Source organism: Canis lupus, chromosome 4, assembly GCF_011100685.1.
Source record: "Canis lupus familiaris isolate Mischka breed German Shepherd chromosome 4, alternate assembly UU_Cfam_GSD_1.0, whole genome shotgun sequence".
Lineage (NCBI taxonomy): Eukaryota > Metazoa > Chordata > Mammalia > Carnivora > Canidae > Canis > Canis lupus.
The window spans coordinates 41,001,668-41,027,272 of record NC_049225.1 but is presented as its reverse complement, the minus strand read 5'-3'; the positions used below and the strand labels follow the sequence as shown (position 1 = coordinate 41,027,272).

General features: G+C 48.0%; 1 protein-coding gene across 2 annotated transcripts in view; it reads right to left on the bottom strand.

The window, feature by feature from the left end:
• STK10 (serine/threonine kinase 10) overlaps positions 1–25,605 on the bottom strand; it is a 112,414-nt gene that overhangs the window by 63,828 nt on the left and 22,981 nt on the right. For both annotated transcript variants that reach the window (XM_038534760.1, XM_038534759.1), the window contains exon 2: positions 23,521–23,685. In XM_038534760.1, the coding sequence (XP_038390688.1) occupies positions 23,521–23,685 (165 nt within the window). The remainder of the gene's footprint in view (positions 1–23,520; positions 23,686–25,605) is intronic.

The following is a 25,605-nucleotide window of genomic DNA, read 5'->3' as shown; positions in this document are numbered from 1 at the left end:
AAGGTTAACTGGAACTAGAACTCGAACATCTCAAAGTATGAACTTGACCCTGAGAGTTCTGTATGTCTGGAGAAAGGCACCAGAGTGTTTCAATAAAGGGTGTTACAGACAGGGTTTCTGCTTTAGAGGAACCCCGCCACCACCAACATCAGATATGGTATCTCTAGAGGGTGGGAAAGCAGAGGAACAGTGGATTTGGCACAAACAGCAAAAGGCCAAGGCATCATGGTTGTCTTCCCCCTGCCAACACAGCATTCTTTCCTTCCCCTTTGTGAAACAGCCATGGTAGCTGAGTGAGACTCACCTCATCCCCAGTGGGGAGAGGAGGCCTAACCCAACCAGGGAAATTCTCTGCCTCTTGCCCTGACGGCTGGCTCAGGGCTGGTCTAAGCACAGCCAAGCTGGTGAGCTCTGCTTGATGGTGTGAGATGCCATGATATCTCCCTCTAGAGACAATTAGGAAGCACGAAGCCCCGATGGTCACAGGCAGCCGTCTTGCAACCATGAGGGAAGCCAGCATGAAGACATAGCTGATACAAAGAGGAGGGCAGAGAGATCACAGTGTAACTGAGCCATGCTCGATATCTGTCTCAAATCTTACCTTCCTCTGGACTTTTCAAATAAAATATGCAAGCCAATTAATTTCTTCCATTGTTTAGGCTAATTTGAGATTTTCTATTTCTTGTTACCGAAAGCATCTGATCTCACATTTGGCAAGAGATGATGAAGATGAATTAGAACAATGAAAGGGGAAGACGAGGATGCCATCTCATTTGGCAAATAAGATTTTCCTAGTCATCTCTAAGTGCTACCAGCTAAAAACACTATGCTAGTGGTCTTCAAACTTTAGCATGCATCAGAATCACCTGGAGAACTTGTTAAAACAAAACCTCACTAAGCAGTGTCAGGTAGGGTCCAAGCATCTGCATTTCCAACAAATGCACCCAGGGGGTGCCGCTGCTGGTTCCCTGACTATACTTTGAGAACCACTGCTCTATAAGAATTTGCAAAAGGGCAAGAAGCTTGGACCTTGGGGCCACATCTCCCCTCCTCCTGGCAAAAACTAATGTAAGATGGTGGTAGAGAAATCTTGGGAGCAAACCGGCAGAATTATCCTTTTTATCCTCATTAACCTGAAGTTCCTCATCAATGTTCCTTATTCTTTGTGCTTCTAACCGAAGAGCTAAGGGCTTGGGTAGGATATAAGGTCATCCTGGTAAGCCTTTACCAAGGGATGGTTTGAGAAGCCCTGGGTATTTTCAGAGGCTTTAGGGATTTGCATAATTAAAGATGGTCAGATAGAAAAAAATGGGAGTTTACCTCAATGAGTATTTTCCCAAAAGATGAGTATATATAAATAGTATGTACATATGTACATATATATAATACATATGTAATTATTTAAATATCCTCTCATCTTTTACAAAAAGGCTTTGTGGATACCTGAGTGCATGTCAAGGAGTATATGACAATTAGTTAAGATCGGGTGGGCAGAAATGACACCAAAATTACAAGCAACAAAAGAAAAAATAGACGCAACGGACTTCATCAACAATAAAAGCTTTTGTACATCAAAGTGCAGGACTGAAAAAGTGAAAAGACAACCCATAGAATGGGAAAAATACCTGAAAATCATATATTTTGATAAAAGACTAGTATCCAGAATATATAAAAAATTCTTACAACTCAACAATAAAAGGACAAATAACCCAACTTAAAAATGGACAAAGGATATGAATAAATGTCTCTCCAAAATAGAAACAAAGGGCCAATAAGGATATAAAAAGATGCTCCCCATCATTGGTCATTAGGGAAATGCTAATCAAAACTATGAGATACTGGGATCCCTGGGTGGCACAGCGGTTTGGCGCCTGCCTTTGGCACAGGGCGCGATCCTGGAGACCCGGGATCGAATCCCACATCGGGCTCCCGGTGCATGGAGCCTGCTTCTCCCTCTGCCTGTGTCTCTGCCTCTCTCTCTCTCTCTCTCTCTCTGTGTGACTATCATAAATAAATAAAAATTAAAAAAAAAAAAAAAACTATGAGATACTACTTCACAGCTGCTAGGATGCCTAGAATTAAAAAGAAGGACAACAATAAGTGTTGGCAAGGATATGGACAAATTGGAAACCTTGTACAATGATGGGGGGAATGGTGCAGGTACTTTAGAAAACAGTGTGGCAGTTCCTTAAAATATTAAACACAGCATTATCACCAATCGATCCAGGAATTCCACTCCTAGATATACATCCAAGATAATGAAAAACATATGTTGATTAGGCAGATTGACTAAGAAAAAAAAAGAGAGGACTCAAATCACTAATATCAGAAATGGAGACATTACTACTGATGTTACAGAAATAAAAGATTATAGGAGAGTACTATGAACAACTGTACACTAACAAACTGGATAGCCTAGACAAATTCCTAAAAACTATGCAACCGGGATCCCTGGGTGGCGCAGAGGTTTAGCACCTGCCTTTGGCCCAGGGCGCGATCCTGGAGACCCGGGATCGAGTCCCACGTCGGGCTCCCGGTGCATGGAGCCTGCTTCTCCCTCTGCCTGTGTCTCTGCCTCTCTCTCTCTCTGTGTGACTATCATAAATTAATTAATTAATTAATTTAAAAAAAAACTATGCAACCTATCAAGACTCAATCTTGGGACTGATTGCCTGGGTGGGTCAGCAGTTGAGCATCTGCCTTTGGCTCAGCATGATCCTGGAATCCCGGGATCGAGTCCCACATCGGGCTCCCTGCATGGAGCCTGCTTCTCCCTCTGCCTATGTCTCTGCCTGCCTCTCTCTCCGTGTCTCTCATGAATAAATAAAGCCTTAAAAAAAAAAAAAGGAAACAATTCCATTTACAATAGCATCAAAAAAGAAGAAAATAACTCAGGAATACTTAGGAAGGAAAAAAACTTAATCAAGAAGGCAAAATATTCATACTCCGTAAGCTATAAAACATTGCTGAAGGAAGTTATAGAAAGTGCAAGTAAATGGAAAGACAGTCCATGTTAGTGGACTGGAAGACTCAACATTGTTAAGATGTCAATATTACCCCATCTACAGGTGCAAGTCCTATCAAATCTTAATGGCATCTTTTATAAAAATTTAATAATCTTTCCTAAAATTCATATGGAATATCAAGGGACCCCTAATAGTCAAAACAATCATTCTTGAAAAAGAAGAAAGTTAGAAATCTCACACTTCCTGACTTCAAGATTTACTACAAAGCTACAGTAATCAAAACATCCTGGTACTAAAGGAAGAGTGACATATACATGAATGGAAAGATAGCCCAGAAATAAACCCTTACATATATGGGCAAATGATTTTCAACAAGGATGCCAAGACCATTCAGTGGGGAAAGGACAGTCTTTTCAACAAATGGTGTTGGGAAAACTAAAATAACCATATGCAAAAGAATGAAGATGGTAGACCCTTACACCTTAGATCATATATAAAAATTCACTCAAGATGGATCAAAGACCAGGGCAGCCCTGGTGGCTCAGCAGTTTAGCGCCGCCTGAAGCCTGGGGTGTGATCCTGGAGACCCAGGATCGAGTCCCACGTCGGGCTACCTGCATGGAGCCTGCTTCTCCCTCTGCCTGTGTCTCTGCCTCTCTCTCTGGGTGTGTCTCTCATGAATAAATAAATAAAATTCTTTAAAAAAAAAAAAAAAGATGGATCAAAGACCAAAACATAAGAGCTGAAACTATGAAACTCTCAGAAGACAACACAGGGGAAAAGCTTCCTGACATTGGATTTGGCAATTTCTTGGATATGATGCTGAAAGCACTGGCAACAAAAGAAAAAATAAGCATATTGGACTTCATCCAAATTTAAGACTTTTGTATATCAAAGGACCCTATCGACAGAGTGAAAGGCAACCCACAGAACAAAATGTGGTGTTATCTACACAACGGAATATGATTCAGTCATAAAAAGAAATGAGGCACTGACACATCCTACAATATGGATGAACCTTGAAAGCATTGTACCAAGTGAAAGAAGTCAGACAGCAAAAGGCCACATATATGATTCCATTTACATGAAATGTCCATAACAGGCAAATCCAGACAGACATTAGTGGTTATGAGGGACTGGGGAAAGGAGCCCAAGGAGAGCTACGGGCCAGGAAGGAATAAGATCCCAGAGCAAGAGACTGCATGGCTCTTAAAATGGGACCCAAGTTCGGGGCACCTGGGTGGCTCAGTAGGTTAAGAGTCAGACTCTTGGTTTCAGCTCTGGTCATGATGTCAGGGTCATGGGATCCAGCCCCGTGTGGGGCTCTGTGCTCGTTATGGAGTCTGCTTCAGGATTCTCTCTCTCTCTCTCTCTCTCCCTCTGCCCCTCATCCCCGCTTGTGCGTGCTCTCTCTCTCTCAAAAAAATGTTTTAAAAAAATGACCCAAGTGCCCTTCATGACTCTTTATTCACAGTCTCTCGTTTTATCTACACACAATTCTGTAATGTAAATGCTGTTATTATTCCCACTCTATAGATCAAGGGTTACCACACTTTCTCTATAAAGGGCCAGATAGATAGTAAATGTTTCCAGGTTTGCAGCCATATGGTCTCTGTTGCAAGCAGACTGCTTTTGTCGCCAGAAAGCAGCCAGAGGTACCAGAACAGATGGGCACAGCTGTGTGCCACAAGCCTTCATCTACAAACACAAGGGGTGGGCCAGACTGTGCACAGGCTGTCGTTCACCATCACCTATTCCAGACAAGAAAACTGAGGCACAGAAAGATTCAGTAACTTGTCAAGGCCCCAACTCACAAGGGGTGAGGCCAAGATGTAAACCCGGTGCTCGTACTTAAGAGGCTCCCATTCCCTGGGCCCAACCCCTTCCCCAACCAACTAGGAGGGCCTACAATATATCAGGCATCTTCCCTGCTGGCCTCTGAATGTCTTCATTATAAGGTTTCAACTCAACATGTAAGATGGGACTTCCTCTCTCGCCCTCCCCTAGAACCCACAGCTGGTGCAGGCAGAGCTGGGATTTGAACCCTGGCCCACGCGGGCCGGGAGGCTCACAACAGCGGCCCTGCATTAAGAAGGCAGGTGAGCCTGAGCTCGGACACAGGCAGCACATTCTGGTAAGAGAGGCGCTTGCTTTCTCCGGGCCTCTCGTCAGAGTACCCTCACCATGGCAGGTCTCCCTCCTCCCACTCCCGAGCTTCGTTTCCCGGAGACGCCAGCCCGTACACACGCTCAGAGGGTGCCTGGCCGGGGACAGCATGCAGTTGCTGGCTGCTTCTCTGGCTGGAGGCCAGACGAAACTGGAAACCTGTGTTTGCCTCCGCATCAGTTTAGATTAAGCAGCTGTCGTGGCACAGCATAAGGTCACGGCCTTGTTATGTGATCTTGGCAGGTCACAGCACCTCTCCCGTCACTCATTTATTGATTCATTCATTCACGGATTCATCAGGCACCTATCCTGCCCCGTGCTCTTTTGGCCACCAGGAAGACAGCAGCGAGAAACAACAGTCCTTGTGCCCCTGAAGCTCTCTTTCAAAAACAAAAAAAACAAAAAAACAATCTCCGCATCTGGGAAATGAGCCCACCTGGCCGGAGGCCTAGGCAGGTGTGCACACAGCACAGCACCTGCACAGCTCAATTAAAGAAGTATCTTCTCCTTTTTCAGCCTGGGGATGCATACTGTATAAGCTTCTTCAGAGCTGTGCAAATCAGTCAACTCAATGCTCCTTAAGACAGATAGAGCCAGAATTAAAAATCTCTCCTCTCTACCAGACCCACCTTTTGGGGCTAGACATCAACACCAAGGTGATTTCCACTCTTTTAAGTCACACACAAAGAAACCCCCAGGTATGCAGCTGTTTTACCTATATGGTCTCACTCCATGCCCTCAACCTCCCCAAGATGTAAGGGGTTGTCAGGTCAGTTACCTGGGGTCAGCCTCAGTTTCCCCATTCCTGACATTTAATTGGAATCAAGAACTTATTCTGTGCCAAGCTCTATGCCATACACTTTGTGTGGGTTATCTTCCACTCACGATTTAAGGTAGGTATCCTAAAAAATGCCTATACCTCATGGGGCTTATTGTAAGGATTAAACAGGATAATGTATGCCAGGCACTAAAAACATTACCGGGCACAGAGTAAGGAAATGCTCAATAAATGTTGCCAATTGTTATTAGCATTCAGTGGTATTTTATTCCCATTTTACATATGGGGACACTGAGGCTCAGAGAGATTAAGGTCTCTCTGAGTAAAGGGGTTTTTTTTTCTTTTTTAGAGATTTCATTCATTTATTCATGAGAGGCAGAGAGAGAGGCAGGGGAGAAGCAGGCTCCATGCAGGGAGCCCGATATGGGACTTGATCCCAGGACCCCAGGATCACTCCTCAAGCTGAAGGCAGATGCCCAACCGCTGAGGCACCCAGGCATCCCTCTTTTTCATTTTTTAATAAAAGCAAACAAACTAAAACCAGAAGAAAAAAAAACATTAAAAATTTTTTTAAATTGTTCACCACTGAATGGATTGAAACCCAATTCCAAGTAAAGAGAAAAGAGAGGGGATAGCCCAGGGTGGCTCAGCAGTTTCGTGCCTACCTTCAGCCCGGGGCGTGATCCTGGAGCACGGGATCGAGTCCCACATCAGCCACCCTGCATTGAGCCTGCTTCTCCCTCTGCCTGTGTCTCTGTCTCTGCCTCTCTCTCTCTCTCATGAATAAATTTAAAAAATTAAAAAAAATTTAAAAAAGAGAAAAGAGAGGGAGGCTGCAGAAGAGACCATGAGTATCTGTACCAGAAAGCGACTACTGAGTCCACAGAAACATTTATGATGGCACAGCTAGTCCCTTCCGGGCCAAGGACAATACACCACACACCTCTCAAGGCTGTGAACGTATGAAATGAGTAGTAGCAGAGCCAGGACCCGAACTGGGAACTACCTGAGTGCCAAGTCTGGGCTCTGTTCATCTCCCCAGTGGAAGAGACCTAGTGACCCCCTCCCCCTTCCTCATGTCTCAAGGAGGAAGCCACAGCCTCTGAGTGGGTTGGGGAAAGGGCCCCTCTCTCTCCTTGCTCCAGCCCTCACTGGGCCCCACCGGTCAGCTCACACATACCAAGTGAGCTGCTCACCCAGAGATAAGGGAGCTAGGATGTCCCAGCCCAGATAAGAGAAAGCTTGGACCACCCACAGGGTTTCAAAATTAACTTTTACAGCCCACGGGCAGCAGGGCCAAGCAGCAGAATCAGGCTGGCACTGCCACAGCCCAGCAGCCCCTGAGAGACAACTGAGGCACGCTCAGGCCAGAGATGAGGCACCAACACTCTGTTCTGGGCCTGGGTCCCCTCACCTCCCTGGCCTTCCCTGAAGCCAGTAAGAACACGGAGTGAGGACACATAAGGTGCTCAATAAATGCATGTTGGCAACACTCCTAGAATTAAACTTAAATAAGCCAGAGCCAGGAGGTCTGCACAGACTCCCAGTTCTGCCGCTGTCCTTCTGTGGGGCGGCCATAACCCCTTTCCTACTCTGATCCTCAGTCTTCACACCTGGAAAATGAAGCTCTGAACAGCTCTAAGTCACTTGCAACACACGTTTTGGACTTCGAGGTGAGTAACTCGAGTCACTTTATCATTGAATAAGCAGGTTACGCTTCTAAAAGTCCATTCATATCATCCATTAGTGGAGCCTCTGGATATATAAATGAATGCATGTAAGTAAAACACCTCAGTGGCCTTAAAATGCCCAGAAATCAGGGCAGAACAGCCAAAGGGTGACTAACATAGCTGATGGCTAGATGCAGCACGGAAAGCCAGACAGAGGCCAGTCCCTCCCACGCTGCCGCCCGAGGGAGCAGAGCTGATGGCTGCCGTGAGTGAACACCTAACGCCTCCTGGACCTGCGCTAAGCATTCCTTTATGTGAGCCGTTACACTTACCCTCTTCTACAGATGGGGAAACTGAGGTTTGGTGGGGAAAGAGCTTCCCCACAGCCCCTCAGCACATAAGGGATGGAGCACACAAGGACAAAGACCCAGGTCTGTCTGACTCCAAGATACAAAGCCGCTGAAGGCATGGAGCCCTGAGTGGGCCCTTTGCCTCTCTGGGCCTGTTTGTCCCCGGGGAAGCAGCGATAGATACCACAATCATCCAGGCCTCCCTGCTCTGAGAGGCGCTGGCCTCTGGGTGGGGGGACACCCCAGCAGCATGGAAGGCAAGAGGCTTCTGGTTACTCAATAGAGGTCTGTGGAAAGAAGTCCACGGGGCAGCCACCCAAAAACAGAAGAGTCAACACAAAAATGTCTCCAGCTTCTCAGCAGCCTGTCCCTGTAGGTGGAGTCCCAAAACCTCCGCACCTCTGAGCCCCAGGCCAAACAATATGGCCATTGAGAGGGGCAGCCCACACCCACAAGGCCTCCCTGGAACGCTGTGCCTCCTCCCTCCACCCTCAGCCATGCCTGCCACATCCACAGAAAGCCTGCAGAAGGAACCACGTGTACCGAGCAGCCCCAACGGGCAGGAAGGGCCCCCAGAGCCTAGGGGGTGATCTTGGGGCTCCTGGGGTAGAGGGGCAGTTCTGCAAGGCAGGAGGGAGGAGAGATGATCCAGTGAGCTTCTGAGCCTATCTAGCACATTCTAGGGCCCCTGTGCCACAATCCCTGGGGTGGATGTGGAGGTGGAGATGGCACCGCATCCTAATGTGCTGGCCCAAGTCCCAGGCAGCTCTGGGGTGCTACTGAGGTGATCCGAATCTGGAGGTGCTAACCCCCTCATGTCCTGCCCAGAGGTAAGGAGCACTAGCTTCAGGATCAAAGTCCCCTGAGCCCGAGTCCAGAGGTTGCTACTGGGTGACTGTGGGACTCCAGGTCCCCCTCTGTAAAATGGGGAAACACATTCCCACCCTGATGCAGTCTTGGGAGATTAAATGAGATCGCATGGTTAAAAAACACAGTGCCTGGCACCTAGTCAGAACGTGACAAGTGACAATCACCATCATCATTAGGATGGTTAATCACCATCACCACCATCCTCATCACACCACCTTTCAGGAAAGGCCAAGTTCAGCCTTAGAACCAGATGCAAACTGGACCTGCAGCCCCTGGGGAGAGACACAGGAAGCTGTGTGTCGGCACAGACATTTCTGATCCCATCTGACCATCGGTGTGCCCAGCCACCATTCCCTAAGCCAGCTGTGCCAGGGCCCCTGTTGAGCCGGAGAGCAATGAGCCAGGGCCGTGGAAAAGGACTTAGAATGGAGGGTCCTATGGCCTCCTGAATCCTTAAGATGCAGAGTGAGCAGGGTCACAGGAAATGTCTGCCGGGTCGGAGATATCACTGTCAACTAAATTTGTTAAACATTTGTGGCATTTGAGATGGTCCTTAAAGGACAAGTAGGATTTGAAACAAAGGCTTGGCGGGTGGCAGCGTGGCACCACAGGCAGACCAGCGCTGGCCCGCTCACAGAGCCAGGAAAATGGTGCAGGGTGGGCCTGCCTGTCTTACTGCATCCCCAAGACAAGCCCCGGCCTTCCTCAACTCATTGTCTGAGGGACACAAGTCGCCAAGAAACCAACACACCTGCATGAACTAAGGTGAACATGGGGTTTCAGCACTGCAGACCCACACAGTGGGTTCTAGTTCTGGCTGGGACGATGACTAACAGCCCCCCTGGGGCAAGCTCAGGGATTGTAGTCCGGTTTGCTCATCTGTCTTGTGGGGGCACCTGGAGGACCCCCCACCCCCACCCTGCCAGGTAGTGATCCAGCAGGATGGCGTGAAGAAGCCCTCCCATGAGCTCGGTAAGTGCACGGCTACCACTCGTGACGCCGGCAGCTGGACGCACATGGCAGGTCCCCAGGGCACCTGACGACAGCGTGAAGGAGCAATACAAGAGTAGCAGGGGCGCAGGGAGGAACAGTGGGCATCCCAGGCAAGTCTAAGTACTCACGTGTGCACAGCGCACCTCACCATCTGTCACTCCATGGGCTGTGCAATCTGATTTTGTCTCTTGTCCACCTCTCCACGCCAACCCCACTGCCCCTAGAATGTAATTTCCCTGAAGGCAAGGCTTTGTGTCCGTGCCCTCAGCACCTGAAACAGGGCCTGGCACACAGCTGGTGCTCCATAAACATTCATTGATGCAGGAAGGGAGAGAAGGGCAGAGTCCACAAGCCAGTGCGAGAATGAATGAATGAATGAAAGCCGCCCCAGATTCTGCAACAGCTGCAAAAGTTAAAGTCCCCTCGGTGACAACACAAGCCCGAGGCCTGACAGAGACCAGGAGGGGCGCCGCTAGGAAGACAGCAATCCAAGGAAGAGAAGAAACAGCCCCATGGCCCCCATCCATCCTCTGTTTCCCCACTTCCCACCCAGGACTGGAATTATCTGTGCCTTTCAGGGCCCGGCAGGGCATACATGCTACCCAAGGGTGGCAGGGGGCAGAGGCAGACAGGGCAGCAGGTGCCCATCCCCGGGGCAGCTGCACTCAGCCAGCTCAGAGACCCCAGGCAGAAATACGGGCCCAAGAAGCCAGAGCTGCTGATCCTTCAAGCCAAGCCGGATGGTGGCTGGGGGCCATGGGGCTGTCTCCTCTCTTCCTTGGACTGCTGTCTTCCTAGCGGTGCCCCTCCTGGTCTCTGGATTCTTATGAGAGAGATGTCAATTTATAAAGGTTCGTGCTATTTCAAAAAACAGTAAAAGCCCGCCCTCAATGCAGCCTGTGGGCCTGGTTTACATGACTATCTACCCATCTAGGCCTTGAACACCCCCCCAGACCTGTTAGCTAAGTGCCTGGCAGGGGGCTCCTACTGTCTGCCAACCAGGACATGCTGGGTTTCCGACCCTAGACAAAGTGCTGTGAAATCAGCTGTCATCACCCTCCATGTCCAGGTGAGGAAACCGAGCCTCTAAAGCATGAGAAGTCATGTCTCGGGTCAAACGGCAGCACAGGGGCAGTCAGGTTCCAACCCAGGCCTGGGTGACTCCAAAGCCCATGCCTGATGGACTGAAAGAATGTGAGGTGCTTCTGAAGGGCCGAGGAGGAATGACAGCCAGCTGACTGGGTCAGATAGCAAACAAAACCCATGAGGACATGCTTGGGAATGTGGTGGGCAAATCCCTGGACCAGAGTCACTCTGGCTCCTGTGAATGTGACACACAGACCCCAGGCTGGCCATGCCAACAGCAGGATTCCAGGCAGCCCCAGGTTACTCCAGTGTGGACAGTGGGCCCCCTGTCCATCCACATGTCCAGCTACCTGACTCTACCTGTGCCCGGACAGGGACACCGGCAGCGCCAGGAGGAACCTGCTGCACCTGAGGGAGAAGCCAGGTGGATCCTCTGGCCACAGATCCCCTCCCCACCAGGTATTGCTAAGCTATGTTCTGCCCCAGACGATGGGCTCCTCAGGTGGAGGGCAGGGGGACACACCCTGTATTCTTCGAACTGTTCCCAGGGGTGCCCAGGCTGGCACCCAGGGAGGAGGAGACAAGGTTTTGGAGCCCTGCTGATCTGGATTCAAACCTAGCTGTTAGTCAAGATGAATCTCTCTCTCTCTTTGACCCTCAGTCTTTACATCTGTAAAATGGATGTGACCACATCTCTGTCCCATAGATCTGTGACAATTTGGTGAGATAATCATGAAAGAGCTCAGCAAAGGCCAGTTATTTTGCTGACTCTGTCTTATCACCACCCCCACCCTGCCACTTGATTCACCCTCTAGTCCAAGAAGTCACACCTCCTCCCCTGCTTTCCCTCCCCAAGCCCCAGGGCACCTAATCTGTATAACGGGAAAGGCAAGAAAGTAGTAACACATCCGCCTCAAACGACTGAGAAGCCTGTACAGACTTTCAGGTGCTTTACAAAGGGCTACTGTGGATACATGCATGTGTCCCAACAAGTGGGTGCCCCATAGACCCAATCCGGGAGGGAGAGGAGAGGTTAGTGAATACCAGGGGGTACCTGGGGTACCAGGACCCTACAGTCCATGGGAAGGGGTCCTGCCCCACAACACTGCTGTCCATGGATCCAGAATTCGGATTTCAGAGAAACGAAATGAGCCAACTAAGATGGAAAGGCCTCCTTGAGATCAACTTTTCCAAGTCCCTCACCCCGTGGACTAGGAAGCGAGGAACACACAAGGGATGGCACCTGGCTACAGTCACACAGCAAGTTAGTCAAAGATCCAGGAAGATCTCAGGTCTCCTGACGTCAGCCTAGTGCTCCTGCCACCATGAGCGACTTTCTAGATGTACACAAAACTGCTAGCTACTTTCTAACACCACCTTCTCTTTATAGCTCTGGCTTGTTTAAGGTTAGATACACAATCTCTGTCAGTGATCAACAGTTGCCCTCCTAGCCCAAAGCAACAAGCCGCAGAAACCCTGGCTGATGAAATGTGGTCATACAGTCATGTGGACAAGTGTGGACACCCACACCCTCCCACCCACACCCTGCACTGTGACCCTGGGACCTGCACTTCCTCTTTGCAGAATGTTTACTTTCAAACAAGAAGTCATTCTCTGAAAAGCCCCCAGTCACTCCTTCTGGGTCACACACACGCACATGTTGGTATACATGTTCAGGAAGTTCACAGAGCCCTCGCAAGCCTATTTTTGGACTCCCTAGGCCAGAAGTCCTGGCTGCAGAGCTCACCAGGTCTGGGTAGCTAACTTATGGAGCAAAGGAAGCTGCATATATGAAAAACTGTGCTCTTACACATACTTTCTAGGGACACGATCCTCTTGATTATCCTTACTTTCCTCGGTTTTGATAGAGATGTGTGATGAGAAATATTTCCTCTCAATTCTACTTGAAGTTAAACAGTGGTACACCCCAATGACAAAGAGCCTCGGTACCAGGAATGCACGGGAGTGCTGAGGTCTGAGGCTAGTCGGAGAGCACATCCCTGTCTGTGGGGCCCCTGTCGATGGCTGCCATGCAGAAAGGTAGCCTACACAGTGACATATCTAGAATTTTCGAGACCAGAATCTGACAAAATGCTAGCAACAAATTTCTAAAAATGTCTCGCATGCCAAAAAAAAAAGTGTCGGGCAGCCCCGGTGGCGCAGCGGTTTAGTGCCGCCTGTGGCCCGGGGCGTGATCCTGGAGACCCTGGGTCGAGTCCTGCGTCGGGCTCTCTGTGTGGGGCCTGCTTCTCCCTCTGCCTGTGTCTCTGCCTCTCTCTCTCTCTGTCTCTATGAATAAATAAATAAATAAAATTAAACAAAAAAACAACAACAAAAAAGTGTCTACAGGCCCAATCTGGCCTGAGATCATCAGTCTGCAACTTGCTCTAAGGGTTGACACACACAGGTGAGGGGCCATGGCTCACAGCCTGTCTGGCATGGCTGACGCCCTCCCACCCCCAACAACAGAAGACTGAATGAAAGTCCTCTAGTTCTCAATAAGGGTGATTTTGCCCCCCTCCCACCCTGGGGAGACATCTGGCAACATCTGGAGACAATTTTGGTTGTCAGACTAAGCAGGGAGGTTCTACTGGCATCTACTGGGTAGCAGGCATGTTGCTAAACATTCTACAATGTCCAGGGCAGCTCCCCAAACACAGAGAATGATCCAAATCCTGGGGGAGACCAGAGTCCATGGGGCTATTCTGGGGGCCACTTTGGGAGGGGGGAATCCGTACTGTGACAACTGCCTTTTAGCAAGGCTGAAGCCTGGCAGTGCCCAGGCTGAAGGCTTGGCAAGCAAAGGGGTCGAGCTGGAATTTAACAGAATTGGTTTATTTTCTCTTATTTCTGTTTGTGGCAAGTGGGTCCTAGTTTTCCATTTAGGACAGTGAGATGAAAGTTTCTTTTTCAATAAATGTATTTAATTTCTAGAAAGTGAATTACTTAAAAAAAAAAAAAAAAAGGAGTTAACTATTACAGAGGCAGCAGGATGAATGACGTGTGGAAGAGGCAGCCCTACCAAGAGGATCATACAAATACTGAAGAGACTCAGCACTGAGGCCAGTTAGTTCCAGGAAAAAAATCAGGAAGGCTCCAGGATTGTACAGACCTTCCATGCCAAGCAGGTGAATCACTGCTCTGACTGGTACTCCACAAGGGGACTGCTGGGCAAATAGACTCACCGCAAATTTTCTGACCAGATGAAACCCAGGGCACAGGGACTTCTGATCTTGACCTGTGCCAGATCTCCAGGGCAGGCCAGGGTGGCCAGGCCTGCTGTGCACACTTGAAAGGCCTCCACCTTAATGTTACCTTTCTTATTGTTTTGGGGGACATGATCACAGTGAAGCCTCAGGAAGGTTCACCAAGTAAAATGCAGAGAAGCCAAAAGAGAGGGAGATGCAGGAAAATGAGGGTAGAAGGAGCTGGAAGACATAAGGAATGGGAATAAAGGGCTGGGAGAGGAGGGGAGAGAGTAACAATGGCATTAACTAAGCACCCACTTTGTGCCAGGCATTGCTGCCCACACCCGACCCGCATGCCTCGCTGAATCCTCACCACAGGATTAGGTTTTGTCATCCTCATCTCCACTTGTACTAAAGGGGTTGTTAAGCTAAGATCCACAGTGGCACCAAGACACAGGACGGGACCCAGTTCTTTTGCTTCAGGGCAAGTAAGAGAACAAATGCTCCTGACAGGCATAGAGGAGAAGCGAGGGCACTCAAACACCAGTCGGACCGATGGCCAAAGAGGAGGGTAGACACTGCCCCGCTTGAGGGCCCCCAGGAGTTTACAAACATCTACAGTGAGATCACAACTCCCGCCTTCCCAGCCCTCATCTCCCGCCACCGCAACCTGGGCACACCGCCCCTCGTTGTCTCCACACGCTCTCACTCCAGGGCCTTCCACTTGCTGTCGCCGTGGCCCTCCCTCCACCGGCTCCGCTCAAATGCCACCTCCTCAGGGAGGCCTCCCAGAACACACACTGAAGGTGGCTTGCCCAGTCCCTAAGCCTCACCTCCTGCTGGCTCAAGTTTCCTTTCTGTCCTGCATGAAGCCAAGGACCCTCATGGCTGGTCCTGTGGCACCCTCTGGGTCCTCAGACCCGGCCTGCCTGCGCTAACATCTGTAGCCAAAGGGCCTGGGACAGGGCTTGGCACGAGGACGGAATCCAACAGAGATTTGGTTAAATAAATAAATACTGCCATCGGCCAGGGCTGCAGACTTAATTCCCCCAAGATTACCGAAGTTTCTGGAGGCCGGGGCCAGATGTCCAGGGGTGAACAGGTAACAGATCAAGACAGCAAGTCTGTCTCTTGTCAAAGGACTGAGCAGTGGGGTGCCTGAGCAGCGCAGTCACTTAGGTGCCCAACTTTCAGTTTCCATTCAAGTCATGAGATCAAGCCCGCATTGGGCTCCTGAGCTCAGCGGGGAGTCTGCCTGGATTCTCTCTCCCTCTCCCTCTGCTGCCTCCCATTTATGTGTGTGTGTGTGTGTGTGTGTGTGTGTGTGTGTGTGTCTCATAAATAAATAAATCTTTAAAAAAAAAAAAGGGGGGGCTGACCAAGACCTGTGGTCAGGAGCGGATGGGGGAGGGGCTTGGAAATCCTCACCCTGTGCAAAAGCAGGCCTCCAGTCACCTTCACCTCTTCAATTCTGCACATGGAAAACCTTCAGAGGAATGAAGATTCCTTCTCTCCCTACTAGCTCTCACTGGCTAAAGAACTGCTGCTTTCAAAACCAAGGCCGAAGTCAGCCTCAGGATGTGCCTCGTGGGACTTGAGTCTCCCCAGGGCACCAGGGGCCCCAAACAGCCTCAGCTCTCTAGAAAAGACCAGCCTGGACCTTCACTCCTTCCCTTGCACTGGACCAGCCCTGGGCGAGAATGAAGGCAGGGTCCCATCTCCGGAGTGACACCAAGACTGGTCACTGCTAAAATGTGCCTAGTAGAAGGAGAGAACGAATGGAGTAGAGAGGAGAGGAAAACGAGCTAAATTCCACCTAGAGGTAAGTGTGAGAAGTGAGAAGGCCTCAGGGAGGCAGGGAGGCTCTTGCTGACGGCAGAAAGGGCATGTCTGGAAGAGGGTACTAGATGTGCAAAGGCCTGGAGGTGCTGCCTCCAAGTAGCTTAGAAGAATGGGAGAAGAGGCCTGGGACCCAGCCTGTGTGCTGGGTATGATCTTCTGGGGAGCTGTGGACAGCGCTTTATAAGACAGTGTAACAGGAGTACCTACATCTCTCACCCACAGTCTCTGAAGACTTCTGCGGGTCTGGCCTTGTGACTAATGTGCTGTGTGACCTTGGGTAAAAATCCCAGACCCTTTCTGGTCTGCGGTTGTCTCATCTTTCAAATGACTGGATGGCTGTGTGACACCCAGATGCAGCATTCTGTAGTTTAGTCAACACACCTCCAGTCTGGCTGCAGAGGTATGCCAGAGCTAGCGTTTGCTGGCTTGGGAACCTGATGGGGATAGTTCCAGGACTTTCGATAAGCAGAATGTTAAACACAACCATTATTTAAAAAATTAAGTTATAGAACTTCATAATTTTTGGAGATTAAAAACAAAGATCTTAAACACTCAAAAATTCATTATTTTACCACATTCTACTATTATCCATACTCTTAAAGTTCTTTTTTTTACATCTACCACACCTGTACTCAGAAATACTTTATCACGAGGGCTACTGCAAACCTCTTCCCAGGGACACCGGGGTGGTTCAGTGGTTGATCCCGGGGCCCTGGGATTGAGTCCTGCATCGGGCTCCCTGCATAGAACCTGCTTCTCCCTCTGCCTGTGTGTCTGCCTCTCTCTGTGTCTCTTATGAATAAATAAATAAAATCTTGAAAAGCTCTGTCAGTGACATGGTGTTTGTCACTCAAAATTAACCAAAGTGGGAATGTTTACACCACAGAAATTGGCAGATGCTATACACCAGGGCTGTTCTCAGGGAGGTGACTGTTAAATACTTACTTTCCAACATCCCATTCTCTCTTACTCCCATAATGCCTGTCCCGTTGGAAAACAGACCCAACCCTTGCAAGACTTTCCCAGAGACCAAAATCTGGCTCAGGGTTGGGGGAGGAAAGGATGTTGGTAGGGAGAAGCCATTATAAACTAAAGGAAATTCACCAGGGCAGCCCAGGGTTTCCTGCACTCACTCATTTTTGGGCCGTGGTCCACATCCAGACTGCATTGTCTACACTATCCAATCCAGTAGCTTCTAACCACATATGGCTATCGAGCACTTGAAATGTGCCTAGTGTAGAACTAAATGTATGACTTTATTCACTTTTAACTAATTTAAATTTTCGGATCCCTGGGTGGCTCAGCGGTTTAACGCCTGCCTTTGGCCCAGGGTGTGATCCTGGAGACCCGGGATCGAGTCCCATATCGGGTTCCCCGCATGGGGCTTGCTTCTCCCTCTGCCTGTGTCTCTGCCTCTCTCTCTCTGTGTTTCTCATGAATAAATAAATAAAATCTTTAATAAATAAATAAATAAAAATTTAAAAAATAAAAACTGACACTCAATTCCATTACCAGGAAACATTTAAGAATATTGATACAACTTTGCATCTACTTTTGTCAGCTGTAAATTTAATGACATCCAAATATAGATTTCTGATGAAGGGGGGATCCCTGAGTGGCTCAGCGGTTTGGCACCTGCCTTCGGCCCAGGGCATCATCCTGGAGTCCCGGGATCGAGTCCCACATTGGGTTCCCCGCATGGGGCCTGCTTCTCCCTCTGCCTGTGTTGTGTCTCTGCTTCTCTCTCTCTGTGTCTCTCATGAATAAATAAATAAAATCTTAAAAAAAAAAAAAAAAAGATTTCTGATGAAAATTTAGTTCCTGAATTGAAATGTGCTAAAAGTGTAAAACACACACATGAGTTGAAGGCTTAGAATGAAAAATGAAGTAAAATATCTTACTATTAATTTTTATATTGATTACAGGTCAAAATAATATTTTTTATATACTAGGTTAAAAAATATTTAAATTAATTTTTTTAATATAGCTGTTAGAAAATTTAAAATTATATTTGTGGCTTACATTACATTTCTACTGGAGAGCGTTGGTCTAGAATATTCTGAGTTGTTTTTCCCCCATTTGATATTCATTTTTTTTTAATATTTTATTTAAGAGAGAGAGAGGGAGACATAGAGAGGCAGAGACACAGAAAGAGAGAGAAGCAGGCTCCATGCAGGGAGCCGCTGAGCCACCCAGGGATCCCCTCCCCCATTTGATATTCAAATACAGAAGTGGGGGCAGCCCGGGTGGCTCAGCGGTTTAGGGCCTGCCTTCAGCCCAGGGCATGATCCTGGAGACCCAGGATTGTGTCCCATGTCGGGCTCCCTGCATGGAGCCTGCTTCTCCCTCTGCCTGTGTCTCTCTCTGCCTCTCTCTGTGTGTCTCTCATGAATAAATAAATAAAATCTTAAAAAAAAAAAAAAAAAGAAGTGGGTAAAAGAAACTATGAAGGGATTTTGCTAAAACTATAAATTCTGGAAGAAAATGAGCTAATCTTGTCAGATTGTAGGTGGGGTGGTTTGGTGAATGCTCTCCACCCCATTCAGGGGAAAGGTCTGTTGCTGGATCCCAATAGCTCATCCCAAGCCCAAGCCCAAGCCCTGAGAGCAGACCCCAAGTCCAGGACTGGTTTTGCCAAAGACACTATCATGGCAAAAATGGTTCCTAGAGCCACACAGGAGGCCTGGATCCAAGAACCATCATGCAGAAGGAAACACCAAATGCCAGTGTACCTTTCAACCCTGTATCTCGGAACGAGACCTCTCCCTTCCATACTTTTGCACATGCTGCCTATTTAACTCATTCTTCCTTCACCCTATCCCTCTGGAGATATCCCTGCACACTCCTACGCATCCTTCAAGATACAGCTCAAATGTTCCTTTTGTTTTTTGTTATTTTTTTAGGCTTTATTTATTTATTCATGAGAGACACAGAGAGAGAGAGAGGCAGAGACATAAGCAGAGGGAGAAGCAGGCTCCCTGCAGGGAGCCTGATGCAGAACTCAATCCCAGATTACGGGATGACACCCGGAGCTGAGGGCAGACACCCAACTGCTGAACCACCCAGGTGTCCCTCAAATGTTCCTTTTGAAGCCTTTCTAACCAAATCCTGTTTCCCTCTCACAACCTTTTTTCTTAGTGCTTTCTGGCTGACCTCAAAGCTTTTATTCTTGCCCCTTCAAACCTGATTTCTTTATAAAACACAACATGTGGTGCACCCAGGTGGCTCAGTCAGTTAAGTGTCTGCCTTTGGCTCAGGTCATGATCCAGGGGTCCTGGGATCAAGCCCTGCATCAGGCTCTCTGATCAGTGGGGAGCCTGCTTCTCCCTCTGCCTCTGCCTGCTGCTCCTCCTACTTTTGTGTTCTCTCTTCTTCTGTCAAATAAATAGATAAAATCTTAAGAAAATAATTTTAGGGCAGCCTGGGTGGCTCAGCGGTTTAGCACCGCCTTCAGCCCAGGGCCTGATCCTAGAGATCCGCAATCACAGTCCCACGTCAGGCTCCCTACATGGAGCCTGCTCTCCCTCTGCCTTTGTCTCTGCCTCTGTGTGTGTGTGTGTGTGTGTCTCTCATGAATAAATAAGTAAAATCTTTAAAAAAAAATTTTAATAAAATTAAAAAATAAAACACTAGATGTCTCTCCCCATGGAAACTGCCACTAAGTCCCCATTACCTGAAACAGTTCTCAAAGCTAAACAAGCATCAGAGTCATCTAGAGGGCTTTTTAAAACACAGGGCTGCTGGGCCCCACCAAGAGCTTCCAATTCAGCAGATCTGTCTGGGCTAGGACCTACACCTGGCATTTTTCACAGGGGCTGCTGCCACTGGTCTGAGGGCAGTACTTGGAGAACCACTGATCCAAAAAGTTAAGTGCAAACTCTTCACCTTGGCATCTGGAGGCCCTGCACACAATATGTCCTCCAATCACTTACCGCCCTCCTCCTTCCACAGGCTGCCCTGATCCGAGACTACCCATCATCCAAATGCCACAACTTTCATGCCTCCACACCACTGCCCGTGCTGCTCCTTCTGCTGAAGACCCTTTCCCTGTCATCCACTTAATTCTAGCACCTTCTGCCTTGATTTCACACTGTCTAAAACTCAAATCCTCAAGAATGAGGACATGGTACCAACAAGGGTCTACAAAACAACAAATGTAGGGGGTAGGGACAGTTACAAAAGAGGAGGGTAAGAAATAGTTTTGGCCACACTGCAGACCCGGGTAAGAAAGTCCTAGCCTAAAGGCAACTTTGTGTCAGAACATTCTCACATATATATTTAAACAACCTCATGATGGTCACAGCCCAGTTACACACTGTCCTTCTCTCTGTTTTCCAACTCTGCACTTTCTAGCTGCATGGCCTTGGGTGGGAACTTGTTAACCTCTTTGTTGCTCATTTTCATCTGTAAGATGGGGGAAAAGGAACTACCCCGCAGAATGAAAAGTAAATGATATAATCCTAGTAAAATGCAACAGCAAAAGGTCTTGCACAGAGTAAGCTCTAGGTGAACGTTACCTGTGGATCGTATTATCTCGGACCTGGGAAAGTCATGAACTTGGTACCCAGCCACAATCAATAATGAAGACAGACATATAAAAGATGTTTTTCTTAATGAGTACATCATCAGCAGTCCAATAAAGATTGTGTGGGTAGACAGGAGGATGGATGGACAGATAAACAGATGAATGCTGGGTGGGTGTGGTAGTGGGCAGGTAGATGGGAAAACTTTATATAAGACGAAAAGTGGCTCTGTGAGGCTGGCTGAGCAACAGACACTTAAAATGCTTAAAAATTTTCTCACAAAGGTTCACAGACAAGCACACAAAAATGCAAAGAGGCCCATCACAACTTTGTTTATAACAGAAAAAAAAAAAAAAAAGCAGTGTAAATGCCCAATAACAGAAAGTCACATGGTCAGAAGATGGAATTCTACAAATATGAAAATGCAAGTGTTTCCCCACTGACATGAAAGTTGTTCTTGGGGCACCTGGGTGGCTCAGTGGTTGAGCACCTGCCTTCAGCTCAGGTCATGATCAGGGGTCCTGGGATCGAGTCCTGAATCAGGCTCTGCCAGGAAGCCACTCTTTGTTTGTCTCCCATAAATAAATAAGTAAAATCTTAAAAAAAAAAAAAAAAAAAAAAAAAAAAACGTCGTTCTTAATAGACCTTAAATAAATAGGGCACCTGGCTGGTTCAGTTGGTAGAGCATGCAACTCTTAATCTCAGGGTGGTGAGTCCAAGCCCCAAGATGGGTGTAGAGATTACTTTAAAAAAATAGACTTTAAATAAAAAGAGGTAAAAGGTAAAGTAATAAGTATGGTATCAATCCTTTTTTTTTTTAAGATTTTACTTATTTATTCATGAGAGACAGAGAGAGAGTGAGGCAGAGACACAGAGACACGGGCAGAAGGAGAAGCAATAGGCTCCATGCAGGGAACCCGACGTGGGACTCGATCTCAGGCCTCCAGGATCACACCCTGGGCTGAAGGTGGCACTAAACCACTGAGCCACCCGGGCTGCCCTCAATCCTCCTTTTTTTAAAAAAGCCTGTGGATATGGGTATGTATGTGTATGTATTTTTAAAAACCTAGGAAAAGTATGTTCTAAATGTTATTAGTGGCTATCTGGTACAAAAACTCTAATGGTTTTAATCTTTTTTTTCTCTTGTTTTTCTGTATGCTCTCATTTTTCTCTGGTAACTATAGATGTAATATTTAATTTCTTAAAAGAGAACTTTTTTAAAAGCAGCTCCACGAATCAGGACAGAGGAAACACGTAGGCACAGGTGTGTGACTATGAGCAAGCGGGTGTGCCTTCTCTATGCCTGTGTCTTCATCCTGTTCACCACCTCCTGAGGCACCTGGGGATGGTGGGTGAGGAAGGGTTTTGGTATCGGCAGCTAGCAATCAAGTAATGGTGGTTTTATCCCCCCAGTGACATCCAGGAGGTTCCCCAAGGAGATACTCTGAGAGGCAAAGGAAAGTTGGCTTCTATCCAGAATTGAGTGTCAGTGGACAGAGCTCTGGGCAGGGCTAGGGAGGCCACATTCTCACTCCCCTCACACCCTGGCTTCCTTTACTTCTGTGAAATGAAAGGGATAAACTGACAGTGGTTTCTAAACTCTCCTTTAGATTTCTTAAACAGCAGGATTCTTTACTCAAATGAAACACAGATTTCCCCCCATCCAGTGTCAGTAGTCTGTTCGTAAAAAGCAGGCATCCTGTGAAGAAAAAAAAAAAAAAAACCTGGGGTCTATTTCCTCGTATTTTTTTTTAAGATTTTATTTATTTATTCATGAGAGATACAGACAGAAATGCAGAAACATAGGCAGAGGGAGAAGCAGGCTCCCTACAGGGAGCTTGATGTGGGACTCGATCCCAGGACCCCGGGATCATGCCCTGAACCGAAGGCAGACACTCAACCACTGAGCCACCCCAGTGCTTCCTCTTCTTTTAAATGGGAAAGATGATCACGAACTACTTATCAACACCAAACTTCCATGAATTTCCTAAAATGTAACTCTATACACATAATAAACTAGCATGGTAGGAAGTCGAATGCTGAAAACATCCCCTGCTGACCACCAAATCACAGTTAACCTTGCTGTGTGCGGCAATGCGGACCCGTGCCCGGGCCAGCTCGCTCTCCCAGCTCCAGCACCACTGGAGGCGCCCAGCCCTGCCGCCCCGCAGCTGCCTCTGCAAAACATCTACATGTGATTCTCACAGTCTCCCAAGAGCATCTAGAATTCACAGGAGACTTTTCCTGCACATGATTTTGTGACAAATGTGGAACTGAGTTTTAGGGACATAAGTATGTTGCTTTACATATAAAAAGAAAACCACTTGCTGAAAAATAGTTTGAACAAACACGTATGTTCTAGGCGGTCTGGGTTTTATCAACTGAGAGGCTTTCATCCTAGAAGAGCGTCCGTCCACAGGACAGGCATTCTACACAGCAGACACATCCTATGAAAACCAGGGGCGCTGCGGAAATTCTCTAGACCAGCTGGGGGGTGATGCTGGGTTTGGAAGGTGGGGCTTGAAGCAGCATCTGCACTATGCACATCAAACTAAGGCTGCTGATGGAGAATGTGCTTAGTGCTGCACTGAAAATAATCCCCACGTAGCAGCCAAAGCAGTGGTATAGTAACGATGCCACTGTTACAAATAATAAAACAGCCAACAGTCACCAAACTCTTAAACCTGCCAGGTACACACCTCTAAGTGCTGATCATGAATTAATTTATTTAATCCCTGTAATAACCACACGAACTATGTTCTATTATTACCCCCATCCTACAGTTGGAAAAACCGAGGCAGTGAGGTTAAGAATACACCTAGGGTTCTCCAACTTGGAAGTGGCAGCTCTGGGACTTGAGGCCCGGCAGGAGAACTTTAGAATTCCTTCCTCCTCCAAACCACTGCCCCTACCTGCAAAAGTGGGGAGGCTCTGTAGAAAGGGAAGGATGGGGGGGGGGCCCAGGGCCCCCTACTTCACCTTTTCCTCCCAAAGCAAACACTAAGGAAGAGCTGAGGACCTCTGAACCAGGCTAGCTCCAGTCTACCGGGCCACAAGGACCAAGAGGGGGCAGGCAGGTGGCTCTTACCCACAGCTTCCCATCGTAGTAGTAGGCTCCCAGGAGCTTCACAATGTAGGGGTGGTCACAGGTGGCCAGGATGTCGATCTCTACCGTGTAATCCTCCAGCTCCTCCTCACTCTTGGTCTCAATGACTTTGGCGGCAGCCAAAGCACCTGTCTCCTTGTTCTTGGCCTGCAAAGGGGAGACAAAGAAGGTCAACAAGGCCTGCCTGGCAGGAAACTGGAAGCCAGCTCGGAGAGGCCCGCGGGAATGCCAACACAGCCCAGAGGTCCGGATGGGGACCGCAAGGCCAAACAGGGGATCCGCTGTTCTTACCAATGGCTAGTGCTGCTCAGCACGTCAGTGCAGGGGGCATGTGTGAGAAACAGTGTTCAGCATTTCCTAATAATCATGTTTTTTAACATGATCCCATACTACAGGATGAGTAAAAATATAAGAATAGCATAGCTCTACAAACACCATGGAAAGACTGCTCAGTAAGAGATCCAAGTCACTGAACAATGAAGTGGTAGGATACTTTTTTCTATAAAAAATGGAAAATTGGGATCCCTGGGTGGCGCAGCGGTTTGGCGCCTGCCTTTGGCCCAGGGTGCGATCCTGGAGACCTGGGATCGAACCCCACATCAAGCTCCTGGTGCATGGAGCCTGCTTCTCCCTCTGCCTATGTCTCTGCCTCTCTCTCTCTCTCTCTCTCTATCATAAATAAATAAAAATTTAAAAAAAGAATGGAAAATTTAAAAAAATGGAAAACTGCTTTCATAAATGCTCACGACTACATGTAAATGCATAGAAAACTCTGGAAACATGCTGCCTGATAGCAGGCTAGGAAGGCACCTAAAATGGGGAGAGATAGGGCTCTTTGCATATTGTTTAAAAACACTAATAGGAAAGTTTCATACATTTATTTGCATCATTTCCCATACGTTAAAAGTAAAATGAACAAGGGCTTTAAGTACCCAGCAACTGTAGCAGAACGGTGCGTTCTTGATGCATTTCACCAGTATAACAAGTTTACTTGATGAAAAAGAGGGAGAGAGGGATCCCTGAGTGGCTCAGCGGTTTAGCGCCTGCCTTTGGTCCAGGGTGTGATCCTGGAGTCCCGGGATGGAGTCCCACATCAGGCTCCCTGCATGGAGCCTGCTTCTCCCTCTGCCTGTGTCTCTGCTTCTCTCTCTCTCTCTCTCTCTCTGTCTTTAATGAATAAATAAATCAGTAAAATAAAAATAAAAATAAAAGAACGGAAAGCAAGGATTTGAGAAGGTGTCTGTCCATCCATGTTTATGGGAGCACTATCCACAAAAGCCAAAAGGTGTGAACAAGCCAGATCTCCACTCACGGGTGAATGGAGAAACAAGTGGTAAAATTCAGCCTTAAAAAGGAAGGGAGGGATACCTGAGTGGCTCAGTGGTTGAGCAACTGCCTTCAGCTCAGGTCGTGATCCCTGGGTCCTGGGATCGAGTCCTGCGTCAAACTCCTGCCAGGGAGCCTGCTTCTCCCCCTGCCTCTGTCTCTGCCTCTCTCTGTGTCTTTCATGAATAAATAAAATCTTTTAAAAAATCATCAATTTTATGTTATGCATATTTTACCACAATTTTAAAAACTGAGAGCAAGAGAAAAATAATCATGTAAGTGGGTACAAGCAACTCCAGCCACGAGCAGCTGGTGTCCAAGAAAAGGGAGGAGAACCCACAAGCCCTGTGGGCCTCAAGGGCTGCTGGGAGCATTCGCCCACTGTGCTGTGTGGGGCTTGGGTTTTCAGAGAGCACGCTTGCCTACAACATGGGCCCAAAAAGCAGGCCACTCGTCTAGAACTTTGGAATCGCAATCCATGGGAAAGAATGGGGAAAATGAGCTGCTCTGGACTTCGTAAGCAGCCGTTAGCGTCCACTGCAGTGCGTTCCTGAGGACAGCTTTACATGCCACTCACCACCTTCACCAACTCTGCAACCTGACCTACTGGAAATGGTGACGGCCCAGCTGCTTCTGCATGCCTAGAACCCCATGAAGGACAATAGGTATTCACATCACCTCATATGACACCAGTTCTGGGCATCTTAGTGCCCCCATTCTATAGGCTCGGAGAGGGGGCAT